Source organism: Polyodon spathula, chromosome 23 (assembly GCF_017654505.1).
Source record: "Polyodon spathula isolate WHYD16114869_AA chromosome 23, ASM1765450v1, whole genome shotgun sequence".
NCBI classification, from domain to species: domain Eukaryota; kingdom Metazoa; phylum Chordata; class Actinopteri; order Acipenseriformes; family Polyodontidae; genus Polyodon; species Polyodon spathula.
Window position 1 is genome coordinate 14,256,938 of NC_054556.1, and position 15,448 is coordinate 14,272,385.

General features: G+C 41.9%; 1 protein-coding gene across 2 annotated transcripts in view; it reads left to right on the forward strand.

Annotated features, from left to right (window-relative positions):
* LOC121297967 (E3 ubiquitin-protein ligase RNF123) overlaps positions 1–15,448 on the forward strand; it is a 159,067-nt gene that overhangs the window by 3,285 nt on the left and 140,334 nt on the right. For both annotated transcript variants that reach the window (XM_041224620.1, XM_041224621.1), the window contains exons 4-12: positions 5,345–5,424; positions 6,412–6,503; positions 7,747–7,801; positions 8,348–8,433; positions 9,086–9,172; positions 12,944–13,011; positions 13,614–13,739; positions 14,412–14,526; positions 15,078–15,182. In XM_041224620.1, coding sequence (XP_041080554.1) covers positions 5,345–5,424; positions 6,412–6,503; positions 7,747–7,801; positions 8,348–8,433; positions 9,086–9,172; positions 12,944–13,011; positions 13,614–13,739; positions 14,412–14,526; positions 15,078–15,182 — 814 coding nt within the window. The remainder of the gene's footprint in view (positions 1–5,344; positions 5,425–6,411; positions 6,504–7,746; positions 7,802–8,347; positions 8,434–9,085; positions 9,173–12,943; positions 13,012–13,613; positions 13,740–14,411; positions 14,527–15,077; positions 15,183–15,448) is intronic.

Below are 15,448 nucleotides of genomic sequence, written 5' to 3' on the forward strand. Positions count from 1 at the left end.
GGTTGCCATGCTCTTTCTGTAGCAGTATACTGGAGTACCATGCTAAATCTCTGCTTTCTGTTATTCCCAACAATCAGAATCTGGGCATATAGATTCACCTGTCCTTCTATTCGTCTGTCCATACATCCATCCATTAATTATGAGGAGGATGGTCAGTCCATCAGTCATAGAATTGATTGATTTCAAGTCTTCAAGGATCCCAGTGATTCTGCCTTAACGGCATGACTAGGTAGCCCATTTCATACCCTCAACACTGTCCGTGTGAAGAGGTGTCTCCTCCTCTCTTTAAGTCTCTTCACCTTATTCCCAGCTATGTCCTCTGGTACTGATTTGTGTGCTTTGCTTAGTGGCTAAGGTTTACTTTGTCAACTCCTTTTAACATTCATACAGTCATTTCAAATTGTAAATGAACACATGCAAACACGCTATGGTGAAAACAAGATTTATAACACCATTAAAGGGTGGCTGCTATCCAAACCAAGGACTAACAGGTGATGAGCACCATTCTTCTGCCTTGTTTCCATCTACCACTGGGGTTGAATTGAAAGGTATAGCCATGACATTTGAAACAGCTACTGAAATAATTCACTCCAGTCTGATGTAGGACAATATTGGAGGTCATTTCAAATGGAGAATTATACAAAATGGTGTGTGGCAAAGTGGTTAACAGTGTGCAGGTGCAGGAATGCAGCAGTAATCAATGAACAGACAGACAACGGTAATCCAGATGCAGTGTTATTTATTTTTATAATCCAAAGTCTGATGACAAAATGACAGTAAAAAATAACAATGAGAAACAGGCAATATCGATGTGTTGGTCCTGATAATAGTCCCGATCTTATACACCCACAGGTAACACAGCACAGAAACACAAGTCCACAGTGAGTGCTAAAGTGCTCATGGTGTAAATACGGTTATTCGTGAAACAAAATGTGTATAATCGGGGTTTGTCCTGGCCTCTGGCGATAGCTTCGGATTGTGTTAGCCATATAAATAACAATAAACAGTGTGTTTAGTAATGACAAAACAAACAAAACACTGATGATAACACACGGCTTTCCTTCCAGTCACAACTTAACCATAACAAAGAACAACATTTCGATACGCCCCCTTTTGTACTGTCAATCATGACCCCTTGGTTAACGAGTTCAACCACTCCTCCAATCCACGGCTGCCACGTTGTTAATCCCTTCCGATTTAGTGTATCGTAGTGCCACCCCCTTTATAGATGACCAGTCTCCCACTAACCCTGGGAAACCCTTATCTGGCCATCCAGTCCAGGGCACTGTGTTACACAGCGCCCTAATAGGTCAGGAGAGAGATTTATCAGCAAGAATCACAAGAGTCACGTGCTGATGTATAGATAGACATGGTATATGAGTTTTGTGTGATGTCCAATTGAAGTTGGGATTGTAGATTTGAAGAAAGCAACCCCAGTTTAATACTGGAAATAGATACAGACTGGTTTCATTCTTCAGATGGAAACATGGCATTACAATTATAAAGTTTTTTATAATTACATTTTAGGGCTGTGTGAATGGCCGATATCACAGCCTCTGCTACTTCACTTTGACAGTTCAGTATTGAAGCAAAAATAAAACCATGAAGTCATTTTCTAGGAATAAGAAATTGAGGAGCAGGCTGCTGTGGATGTTGATTCTGCCTTTACAGACATTGCCCTGAAACTTATTTAAGGAGCATTAAGCAATGTTTTAGACATGTGTCCAGCGCTCCACAGAAGGGTTTGGGTCATTCAGTCATTTAGTCTCCAATTTAGACACTGTGTGTAAAATGCAACATTACCTTGAAGTCATGAGTACTTTCAACAAATGCTGTACAGGCTTCAATGATAACTTGTGGGGTATGCATTACAGCCTTAAATTTGAATTGTAATGTGACTTTCAACTATTGTCTTACAATTTATTGACCAGAAACAGTTGGTTGTGAAGCAAATAAACACAGAAACCAGAATATATATTATATATATATATATATATATATATATATATATATATATATATATATATATACACCCACACCCCCCCACACACACACACACACACACACAATGACTGTTTCAAAATTTGTCAGGCAGGTGTGAAAAACTGCTGTAAAGTAAGAATGCTTTCAAAAATAGACATGTTAATATTTTATATTTATCAATTAACTAGATGCAAAGTGAGTGAACAGAAGAAAAATCTACATCAAATCAATATTTGGTGTGACCACCCTTTGCCTTCAAAACAGCATCAATTCTTCTAGGTACATTTGCACACAGTTTTTGAAGGAACTCGGCAGGTAGGTTGGCCCAAACATCTTGGAGAACTAACCACAGTTCTTCTGTGGATTTAGGCAGCCTCAGTTGCTTCTCTCTCTTCATGTAATCCCAGACAGACTCAATGATGTTGAGATCAGGGCTCTGTGGGGGCCATACCATCACTTCCAGGACTCCTTGTTCTTCTTTACGCCGAAGATAGTTCTTAATGACATTCGCAGTATGTTTGGGGTTGTTGTCATGCTGCAGAATAAATTTGGGGCCAATGAGATGCCTCCCTGATGGTATTGAATGATGGATAAGTATCTGCCAGTACTTCTCCGCATTGAGGAGACCATTAATTCTGACCAAATCCCCAACTACATCTGCAGAAATGCAGCCCCAAACTTGCTAGGAACCTCCACCATGCTTCACTGTTGCCTGCAGACACTCATTCGTGTACCGCTCCAGCCCTTTGATGAACAAACTGCCTTCTGCTACAGCCACATGTTTCAGATTTTGACTCATCAGTCCAGAGCACCTGCTGCCATTTTTCTGCACCCCAGTTCTTGTGTTTTGGCGCATAGTCAAGTCTCTTGGTCTTGTTTCCATGTCGGAGGTATGGCTTTTTGGCCGCAAGTCTTCCATGAAGGCCACTTCTGACCAGACTTCTCCGGACAGTAGATGGGTGTACTAGGGTCCCACTGTTTTCTGCCAATTCTGAGCTGATGGCATTGCTGGACATCTTCCGATTGCGAAGGGAAGTAAGCATGCTGTGTTTTTCATCTGCTGCAGTAAGTTTCCTTGGCTGACCACTGCGTCTACGGTCCTCAACGTTGCCCGTTTCTTTGTGCTTCTTCAAAAGAGCTTGTACAGTACATCTGGAAACCCCTGTCTGCCTTGAAATTTCTGCCTGGGGGAGACCTTGCTGATGCAGTATAACTACCTTGTGTCTTGTCGCTGTGCTCAGTCTTGCCATGGTGTATGACTTTTGACAGTAAACTATGTTCAGCAACCTCACCTTGTTAGCTGAGTTTGGCTGTTTCACAGCTGTTTCTGTGTCAGTTAATGATTGTGTTTCAACCTACATATTGAATTGATGATCATTAGCACCTGTTTGGTATAATTGTTTAATCATACACCTGACTGTATGCCTACAAAATCCTTGACTTTGTGCAAGTGTACCTAGAAGAATTGATGCTGTTTTGAAGGCAAAGGGTGGTCACACCAAATAGGGATTTGATTTAGATTTTTCTTCTGTTCACTCACTTTGCATCTAGTTAATTGATAAATATAATCTATTAGCATGTCTATTTTTGAAAGCACTTACTTTACAGCATTTTTTCACACCTGCCTAAAACTTTTGCACAGTACTATATATATATATATATATATATATATATATATATATATATAGATAGATAGATAGATAGATAGATAGATAGATAGATAGATAGATAGATAAATTCCAGTGCTGTGCTGCAGATGGAATGTACTTAGTAAAAGGCCTGCATGCACATACTGATTTTGCCTATTTCTAATATTAAAGAAAAAAGATACTACACTAATGCAAATAAAGAATAATGGTAATATTGTATTCTTTATTGATTGCCTTTTAGCAATGTAAATCATCACGACTCTCCAAACACGGAATATTGTATTTTATCGTACAGATTTACCTTCTAAAACTTGGCCTGACAGATAGTTACATTAGCAGGTTTGGTTTAGCGGACTAAGACGGCACTGACAAATCCTGGATCCAGAATCCAGCCTCTTATTCACCAGTCACAAACATGCATTTTGAAAACCCAGACTTATTGGTCACGTGTTTCTGGCAGTTTGCAGGCAGGCTACTGTTAGCTTTCCCAGTATTTGCATGACCCATTCTCTAGCTACCACTTGCAGTATGTTCACAGAATTGAGATGCCAGGAACCAACTAAGTACGAGAAGCTTGATTAGAAGCAAACTCGTGCTATACAGCAAAATTGTTATGAGTATTCTTTACACTTAAATAAAACATGTAGTTCATATTTTTTTTAATGCGTAAAGCACCCAGTGTGCAGCTTATCTGGAGCGCTGCATGTATCCATGTGTGCAAAGTGGTTGTTTGTGTGCAGGTACGTGTGATTAAGGAACAGATAGACAATTATAATCCAGGTGAAAAGGTTTGTTTTATTTATTTTTAAGTCCAGTGCCTGATGGCAAAACAAACAGTAATTAGTAATGGAGGTGAGTAAAACAGCGGCGTGTATTACTTAATTTATAATCACTGTGTTGCCCCGCAAATAATAATCCTGTTTTTATTATACACCCACACACAACACAAAACGCACACAAGACCGTTAGTGCGTGAATTAGTGCTAGTGGTGCAAGTACAGTTTTATTTGTGATAAAGGTGCAGTGTTGTCTGGTTTCGTGCTGGCCCCTTGCGGCAGCTCCGGAACTGTGTTAACTGTTAACATCCAAGACAAGACGAGACAGTTACAAACAAACAAAAGTACAACACTCACGGTTTTCAATAACAACACACGTTTACTGGCCTTCTGGCTTTAACTAACTACAAACCAATGTGAAGGAGCTGGTTACGATTCTCTGCCCCCCTTTATATGCTCTCACGCATGACCCCTTGGAAAACGAATGCAGCTGCCTTTACAATCTGCGGCTGCTACATTGTTTCCCTTCCGGGTCAATACGTTCTTGCAACGGAGTCTCGACTTTTTCCAGATTGACCGACTTCTGTCCTCTCTTAGTACCTTCACAGGTCGGGAGGCAGATTTACAACCAAGGTTCATTGTATTTCTGTCGCACCATGTTCCTGGGGTTGTGCATTATATGGAGCAGTTTTTCTATAGAAGGTGATAAATGGCAGCAAGTCCCAGTATAACAAGTGGTTTCTCTGAACCAGAGCAGGTCCCACAGTGAAGGCAGGCTTGTTTCTCAGGCTGTGTGTGTTTGTGTGTTCTCCCCAGGAAGCTCCACTGTGAAGGCAGGCTTGTTTCTCAGACTGTGTGTTTGTGTGTTCTCTCCAGGAAGCTCCAATGTGAAGGCAGGCTTGTTTCTCAGACTGTGTGTTTGTGTGTTCTCTCCAGGAAGCCGCTAACCTTTCTGGATCTGGGGGATCACTTGGACAGGCTGCTAGCAGAAGGGGAGGCTGCTGAGGAGAGCAAAGGTGATGTCCATGACTGTCAACCTATACATGAACCAAACAAGAGGATCTCAGCAAGACTGCTCATTATATTTAACTTCAACTCCATGGGATTGTATTAAGATAAATCATTATATGGTTCTAGTTAATGAAATAATTCCATAAAGCTTGTGCACTTCTATTCAGTATGTAAGTCTCACGTGTGTTAAAGCACACGTCACATCAAACATGTATTTTAATTTTAGAAAATGATATCTGGTACCATACTGGGTTAAAGAAAGTTCTCAGTTTTGTAATTTCACCTCAGCAATGTCTTAGGGATCACATTCTGTCCACATCTTTTTTCTAAAAGGAAATATTGAGGAAAAGTGACATCAAAAGCTCAACACAAAACTGCTGAAGCCAGCGTTAAGTAACTTTTTTGCTGAATCCCATCCATTTTATGCTAGTGCTCTAAAACAGTATTCTTGCAAGACTTTGACTCCAGAGGGTATGTACTTGCACTACTTTATAAGAGAAGAGCAATGTTTGTAGACATGCCACTTTTGCTTTCAACGATTACATTTGTTTTATATTAAGATAATAAAGAAGTCAATCTAACTGCTCTAGTAAGAACAGCTCTGGCTATGGCTGTAGAGTGAATCCTGGTGCACGAGGAGAAAGTGGGCTGGACCTGACTCTGCAGCCCAGTTGTGATTGTAGAGTGAATCCTGGTGCACAAAGAGACAGTGGGCTGAACCTGGCTCTGCAGCCCAGTTGTGATTGTAGAGTGAATCCTGGTGCACAAAGAGACAGTGGGCTGAACCTGGCTCTGCAGCCCAGTTGTGATTGTAGAGTGAATCCTGGTGCACAAAGAGACAGTGGGCTGAACCTGGCACTGCAGCCCAGTTGTGATTGTAGAGTGAATCCTGGTGCACGAGGAGACAGCGGGCTGGACTGGGCTCTGCAGCCCAGTTGGTGGTGAGCTCAATGAGAAGCTCCAGCTGATTGTTCTCTGAATTTGCTCTCCAGATGTTGATGGGCGCCTGGGCCCTCCCACTGTTGTCCTGGACCACACCAGTGGCTTCGAGGGGCTGCTCTTAGTGGACGATGACCTCCTAGGGGTAAGGAGAGTGCTCATACTGCTGTGTTATTACCAGCTCCTTGTTGAGAATGACATACTAGAACTAGGATTCTAGTTCTTTTGTTGAAACATCATGAAACATGTTCATTGTGCTATGGGTTGCAGGGACTTTACTACTTAATGAGATCATTTTCAATGTATTCTTTGCTTCTGACCAGCAGTGACCAAATGCAACTGGGGCATAGATTTCCAAACTAAGGAAAATCGCAGCAAATGAAACGGCTGTCAATTATAGCCGACGCTTTCCTACTGTGGATTTAGGATACCAGTATCTCTGCCCCACTTAACTTTATGAGCCCCTAAAAGATAAACACCAAAAAGGAGCAAGCCTCCACATAACCAATCCGTTTTCTTCTGCTAACAGAAACACCGTCGTTACTGTCCCGCTTCTTTAGGAAAGCGTTTTAATTTGGGGTTTCAGTATTGGATTAAAGGTTAAGTACACATCTGTTTTCAAGTAATTATTGACCCGGCATCCAACAGAACTCATTTCAAGTGACCACTCACCCCAGAGTCTTAGAGATTGTAAACGATTTCTGTTCAACTAGAATTGCAAGTAGTTAAGCACTTCAAACAATAAAACCATTTTGGATTAAATAACTAATGTTGTAAAGAATAAAATTCAATGTGTACATTAAAGTAAAGCCATGCCACTACATCTCGTTATGGACACATGTGGGACAATTACAGGCACTCTAGTTTGTATAGAGAGAGTGGCGCAGATCCCTTTAGTTTTAGATGACTGTCGGAAACACCATTATCACTAGTTTATACAATTTTATAAAGTGTTTTACAGTGCAATAAACAAGACACACGTGAAATTAAAAATGATTGATCACATTGTTCCAACTTTACTCATAAGGCCTTTTGTTTTTTTTAATTAACCAAGGCAAACTTTTTAATTGCATATCACACACATGCTTCATTTGCATATGATCTGCTGTAAACTGAAGTCTGATCAGTAACATTTCACATGTCCAAAAGCAAACATGTTTCAATAAAGGTATCAACCATACAAATAGCTGATATCTACAAAAGGGGCCAAGTTAGCCCCATTTATTTATTGTTTCTTGTATAACTTGCCTCATTTCACATTCAGTCAAAAATGTGTACAAATTTAATTTAATGTGTGCTACAGAAAATGTAATTGAAATTCTTTATTGCACATTTTAGATTTGCTGCAAAATTTGCATGTTCATATTTTTTCCTTCTATGTTATTCAGGTTATTGGACACAGCAATTTCAGCTCCATCAGAGCTACCACCTGTGTGTTCAAAGGTAAGTACTGTACATCTGCAGATCTTATCCTGTCAACAGAGGCTTCCTTTCTCTAGAGGGTGAGGGAGGGAGCAGTTCAATCTCCATTCCTCAAGGCTGAAGGGAGCACCCTTTCATCTAGGGAGCGAGTGAGGGAGCAGTTCAATCTCCATTCCCCAAGCCTTCCCCAAGGCTAGAGGGGGCAGCCTTTCTCTAGAGGGTGAGGGAGAGAGCAGTTCAATCTTCTTTCCTCAAGCCTTCCCCAAGGCTGAAGGGAGCACCCTTTCATCTAGGGAGTGAGGGAAAGAGCAGCTCAATCTCCATTCCACAAGCCTGCCCTGGACTGGAGGGAGCACATTTTCTCTTGGGGGGGGGGTAAGGGAGCAGTTCAGTATCCATGCCTCAAGCCTGTCCTTTCTATCTTCAGAGGCAAATCAGAGTGAGTATGTTCACTGTAGCCATCCAGGCACCCACGCATGTCTTTAGCTGGCAGGTTCATGGAAGTGTTAATGCAGTGTGTATGTGGGGTGTTCATGTAAGCTCCTTTGCTCTGTCTCTCTCCTGCAGGGAAGTGGAGCTATGAGGTGTTGATCTCCTCTCAGGGTTTGATGCAGATTGGCTGGTGCACTCTGAACTGCAGATTTAACCAGGAGGTGAGTGCCCCCTACAGGAAACAAGAAGTACCACTGTATTGCATTGTCATACCTTTTTAGCTTTAGTACCATTGTTAAAGTTCCTATTTACAAAACGTTAAGGATTGTTTTATAAAATGCATTTTTAAGGACTTTCTTTTTTTCTTGCTTAAGCAGTTCTTTGAAAATTAGGAATACACATCTAACTTTCTTAAACAGTTGCAAGACGTGTTTGCTTGATGTAACTAATCAAATGGGTTTAAAAATGGGTTTACCCATAAGATATATAAGTACTTGTGCTTGTGTCTCTCTCTGTCAAATAAACCCATTACTTGCTGGTAATTCTACAATGAAAAAGAACTGGGCACATTTCCAAAGCCTTTACTACAGTATGTAATTAGCACTGTAATTAATTAATAAAAATGCTGATGGATTTTTACAAAACTGTTCCATAATTCTATGGAATGTAATGTTGGGTCTCTTGAGTAGACTCTCAAATTTGTTTCTTAGTTTAACATCAATATGGAATTATCATGATTTAAAAAAAAAAATATATAGAATAGTTTTCATAGTAATCCATCGGCATGGACAGCATTGTAGCAATACTCAACTGAGTTGTGAGTATGGTCCAGTTGACTGACCCCCCCCCCCGCCTCCTCTGCTCTGCTTACAGGAGGGAGTGGGAGACACAGAGGATTCGTACGCCTATGATGGGAATCGAGTGCGCAAGTGGAACGTCACCACCACCAACTACGGCAAGGTAGGAAGGAGAGGGACCCGGGGGGGCAGTCTGTCTGTACCCTTCCTAATTCATGTACAGTATTTGCTTTCCAATTCTTGTCATACTGCGTTTATATAAATTGCTAAAAACCAGACACTAAAATAGAGAGTGAGACTAAAGCTCTACACACTGGCACTCCTCCTTGGGTTCTGGCTACCCAGGTCACAGTCCTGCATAGTGTGAAACCACGTACCTGGGTCATACTCGGGTTGACCCGGGTCAGCAGTGACCCACCTCAGGATATGGGTCAACACGCTTTGACCTGGGTCGAGTGAGACAAAATGCCTGACGGCCGTTCATAAGCCGACACAATAACAAACGGCCGCGCCTGTGTGAAGGTTTCACTTCCACAAGGAATGTTTGTTTATTCTGTGTAGACATGTTGTTGTTGATCCTGAGACCCACCATGAGCTAGATTGCAACAGAGATGAAGAAACATTTGCTCTATCAACAGTTGGGCTGTCGGATCAATCAGAGAAGCTTGGGTGGAAGCATCTGTAACAAGCTGCTTCCGGGGCATTGATACACATTGTGTATTTGCTTCTGTCACCCAGGTCGACCCTGCTTCTTCAAAAGCAGTGTGAAATCGCATAGTGAACCGCACAGTGGACCCACAGGTCTTTTCCACCGGGCTGGCTAAGTGGCTGTCACTGCCCAGTTGAAAAACCCAGATCTGCCAGTCTTTCAGACGCTACTGTGCCTTTAACGATAAAGATTGATTGCGCTGCTAGCAGACTAGATCACTTGCGCGCATTGGGTGAAAAAAAAAAAAATTGGAACCACATGACAGCCATGTTGCTGTGCCTTGACATTTTAACCAGTTAATGAGTTGAAGGGGTGGGTTTTCTGTTTTTAAGCACTTCGAGAGGTTGAAACGTTAATAACTGCTAAAAAAATAACTGATTATTTTCTAAGCAAAAGTAGTGACAATGAATGTGGAAACTACCAAACCGAAATGGATGATGAAAAAGAAAATGAAAACGAGCAACCCGATATAGTCAACAAAGAGCAACTTGTAGAAAGAGAATTGGAAGAACCGCAAGAGGGACACGTGTGTAACATTGTGACAGTGGGTATGAAATGTGGGGGAAAAAATGGAAATGGGTTTTTTTACAGCAAGGAATTGGGTGGTGTGATGTGCAAGCACAGAGTGGATTAGTATTCATTATTCAATTTCTTATTCTTGTTCAAATTCTTTGTCGTATTATATATTTAAGGTAAGGAAGTTTTATTTTTCTGTTAAAAGTGCTCCCGGCTATAATGCTGTGCCACCCGGCTATGCGAAATTACTGGGGAGAGCCCTGCCACGTGACACCGATCACGAACTGGGTAGAGCGTGCTAGCGTGAAAGGGGCTGTATTTGATTGTTCACAAAGCAATTGTCAGCAGGGAAGCTCGCATTGCTGCTGAAGGTGAGACCGATAATCAAATGAGTCTGTTCTCACATGAATGGGATCCTGAACCAAGTTGAAATGGTCTTCAGCAGCTAGGCATGGCTATGAACCTTGCTGAGCATTAACCATTTGCAGCCCATTCATTCATTGCTTGTTAGGCGCGCCAGGTCCAATTAATTTTCACACTCGCTGTTTAAATTTTTTTTTTTCAGAGCAAAACAGGTTTAAAAGGCATTGAATCGTAAAAGGACACTCAGTACTGTACCTCCAGTAATGCCCCACCCCTTGTTCGCTGTATTTTTCACATACCTCTTTATAGACGTGCATACTGATAAATCCTCTCCTGGTCACTCGTTTTATCACCAAACTCCTCAATAATGCAATACAATTCATTATTTTATTACTGTAACATCTCAAAAAGCTCTGCAAATGTCTGCGATATTCACTGAGTGCTGGTTGCAGAAGCAGCTACCTCCTTTGTTATGTCCGTGTTATCTCTGTAGTGCATGGGACTATGAGATACACCCTTTTTTTCTGGTTTCATTTGGCTGCTATCTGTCTCACTCGGCCATTGAAAGGTTTTCTCTGCTTTTTCCCTGAGAAAAAAGGACTAGAGACCTGTGCTTTACGTCTTTTTGATGATGTCAGACAGGATCCGACATCGGACTGGAAAGGGAAAATTGTTTGGTCCAACATAGGACAGCAAAGGGTTAACCTTTCAAAAATGAGTTTCAATGATGGAATGAAAAACAAGACAAGAATTGGAAATCAAATCACAGGAATGACATGAGGGTGTGATAATAATCCGTTCTCCGAGTCACCTTTTCAACACCTTGAACAAAATTGTACTGTACCAATGCAACGGAATTGTATTGTTAAAAATGCAGGGTGGAACAGTGTGAACTATATTAGTGTGGTCTCTTTAAAGGCGGGGAGCAATGACATAAAAAAAGTCATTGTTGAGTGCAGCTGAACTTTCTATACATGCCCTGAAAGTTTCATTCACATTCGTTACTCATAAAGTGGGGGGGGGGGCAGATTTGTGGTTAGACCGTTTTCAAAACCCTTCGAGACCTCGACCCGGGAGAGTGAGCGTGCGTGACATCACACCAGGACTGTTCACTGACAATGAAATGATTGGATCATGCCGTTACCCTCTGCACCTCTCTTTTCCTGGCAGCCGCTCGAGTCCCGGTTGATTTGACTTTTTTTTACTAGAAGATGATAATGCTGTCTTGCAGGTACCATCTGGATAAATGGATGCTACTATGTCCTTATTTAATTTAACTTATTTAACAGCACCCATCTTGAAAATCATTAAATTAATAAAGCTGTTTCCAGTAAAGTAGGTGCTGCAGATGCAGCTGCTGTTGGGCTTAGTATCCCAATCCCTGGTTCTCCTCACGGTATCGTACCAACTCTTTAGGAAACTCGTGGAGAGACACCAATGGCCCTGATGTGTTGGATCAACCCTATATTACACACCTATTTACCATGGTATCTCTCCCCTGGGTGCGTTGTGTTTTGCTGAGCGGTTTTGGTGAGTGGTAATGCAGGAAAGCAGCGGGCGGGATGGCAAGCTTGTCCTGGTGTGAGCTTGACTTTTCATAGAGTTGTCAACTTCAGAGTTGTTTTTTATACATTTAGCGTTAAAACCTATACATGAAACTACACCGATACTTTTATTGACCTACCAACAGTACTATAGAAGTGAATTCTGAAAAAAAAATTAAAAATCATTGCATCCCAAGGCACACTGCCTGTGTGTGCTCATGTGTACTGCTGTTTTGATCTTGTTGAGAAGTTGTAACAGTGTGAGATTTGAGATTCAAGTTCTCAATGGAATTCTGCATGTCAGACTCGCTGCTCTGATAGAATAGGTGCCGTCCTGGTTGCCTGGTGTTGCTGACACCCTATTGACAGTGTTATGGAAGGTGTTTTTTTAATGTTTTGTCCAATTCGGCTTTTATTAAAATACACTTACTTTTTAAATATAAAACCAAGATAACTTACTTTCACTGTGTTAAAATGTTCAAATTAACAGAAATAAAAAACATGCTTTGATCTCACTGTTGTTTTTCCCCAGTCCTGGGATGCAGGGGATATTGTGAGCTGTGATGTCATTGTTGTTTTTCCCCAGTCCTGGGCTGCAGGGGATATTGTGAGCTGTGATGTCTTTGTTGTTTTTCCCCAGTCCTGGGCTGCAGGAGATATTGTGAGCTGTGATGTCATTGTTGTTTTTCCCCAGTCCTAGGCTGTAGGGGATATTGTGAGCTGTGATGTCATTGTTGTTTTTCCCTAGTCCTGGGCTGCAGGGGGTATTGTGAGCTGTGATGTCTTTGTTGTTGTTCCACAGTCCTGGGCTGCAGGGGATATTGTGACCTGTCTAATAGACCTGGATGAAGGGACAATCTCATTCTGCCTGTAAGTACCTTATATATTTAAATATACATTTCTCTTGTTAAAAAAAAAAAAAAAAAGACCATGGTAAGTTTCATAGAGATGGTCCATTCCCCATGTGGACCCAGAACAGACTGTTAAAGACAGGAGATGTCCATGGTCTTCCCCTTATGTGTACTGTACATTTGCAGTTTTCCCATGTTTTTCCCGCAGTTATGCTGTGTATTTACCATGTTTTTTATCTGTTAATATTTACTGTACACCTCTGTGCTTTACAATGCTCTTCTATACTTTCACCATGCTTTATTACACTGTACTGCTTTTACTGTGGGAGACTTGTAGAAGGATCAAAGCTGTACCCACGATACCAGAGCGGAGGGGATGGCACCCATAAAGGGCAGTCTAAGACAGAATTAAAATATTTGTACAGTGAGTGCAACTATTTGTCACCTTTTCACATGGGGAGCAGACAGACTTGCCATGATCCTTTTAGAATAAACCCTAGGAGCTGACAAGTGTTGATTTACCCATCTCTCTCTCTCTCCCCTCCCTTCCCCCTCCTCTCTCTCTCACTCTCTGTCCCTCTCCCCCCTCTCTCTCTCTCTCTCTCTCTCTCTCTCTCTCAGGAATGGTCAGTCTCTGGGCACTGCGTTCAGTTCCATTAAGATTGGTCCTGGCCTGGCCTACTTCCCTGCCATTAGCCTGTCCTTCAAGGAGTCTGTGGCTTTCAACTTCGGCAGCCGGCCACTCCGATATCCTTTCAGCTCGCTGCTTTCACCTGGGCCGTCGCTGCTTCGCTTGGGCGTCAACAGAAACAAATATTTCTGATTAGATCAATCAAAATTCTACTTCCATCACCTACGTGAGCCTTTCTTCTCTAGCAACCTGAGTTTACGTTCATGGTTCAGTCTGTGCCAGAGAGAGGCCCAGGACTGGTCAGGATTAGGCGCGCGCATGGAAAATTAAAATGCTTAAGAGACTAGTTTGTGTGATTTGAATGTCTTTGAGGATGACCTAAGCTCAATACAAAATTGTGTGACTATATAAAACCTGCTACTTTTCAATGTTGCAGTTCTGCCTTCTAAGCAGTAGAGGGTAGTATCATATAATCACACAAAACGGTGCTTGGGTTCTGCTTGGATGCAGTTACACCTGCTTCCATATGTAAGCCCATTATCTGACTCGGAGTATAAGCACTACCACAACTGAGCTAAGTATAAAAGCAAGTGGTAGGAGATGTTTTGAGCCCAACAGTACTATTCAGCGTCATGGTTAATTGTGATAGTCACATTGATAAGACCACATTAAAGCATTGTACATTGATTTTTAATAGACTTAATAGTAAGCGCTTGTGCCTCTGAAGTGTGCAGTTCTAGTGCATGAGAAGTGTTGAGCCCCTGCGTGTCTCCTTAACCCCCCTGCACCTACCCTGTTGAGGGCTACCAGCCCCTGCAGGATCCACCAAGCGCTGACCTCCTGAAAGCAGAGAGGCTTCTGGGATACATAAAGAACGTCTTCACCACGAAAATCGACACGCAGGTACAAGCACCACCCATGGGTAGTCTTCTAGCTGCTTGAAAAGCTGCCTTATGTTTTAGGTGCTTCGAAGAGCTCATACATATTGCCATCAGTGGTAGATATCACTGTTTTCTAAATGGAAGATGCGCACATTATGGATACCAGTTTCTTAGGTGGTATTTTTCTCAAGCTATTGGTTGAGGAAATGTAGAGATGGCAGCAGAGGTTGCATGAAGGAATACAATAAACACTGAAACACGTTCTCTGTGGGAAGAGCTGGAATTGGCACTGTGAAGGCAAAGCGCTTGGAGTTTGAGTTCTTGCACAGAAATTTTTTAATGTTTGATTTTTCTCGAGAAATACATATGTTTAAAATAAAATATGCTGAAGAATAAAACATTCTGAATTCCCATTACTTCAAATTCAAACCTTGCTCTGTCATTGACCAGTGTCTGCTTTCATTTTCATTGTTGACTGCGCTCCTTCAGGATCAGACTTCTCTTGCATTGTTAGTCTAGTGGGTTTTAGTCTAATGTTTACAGTGTCTCTCTAATCCTCATGGGCTGTTGCAGGAGGGAAAGCTGTTGGTGAAGGACAGTGCTGCCTGGGAGCTGCAGGGGGAGCCCACTGTGCTGGTGACGCTGGCTCACATCTTCAATCACTTTGCTCCCTTAATGGTGAGGATGGTCCTTTTCGTTTACAATACATTAAAGAATGTTCCTGCAATTGCTGCAGGGAGGTAGGCAGAGGATTGTGATGTCTCACTCAATTTCATCCCAAACATGCTCAATTATAATTGCTATCTGGGGATTATAGAAGACGCCTGGAGTCTCTGTCATGCTCTTTATACCATTCACGGACAGTTCTGACATGGTGGACGGGTGCATTAGCGTCTTGAAAGTAGCCATCGCTATCAGGGTACAAGGGCAGCGCTGCTGGACGA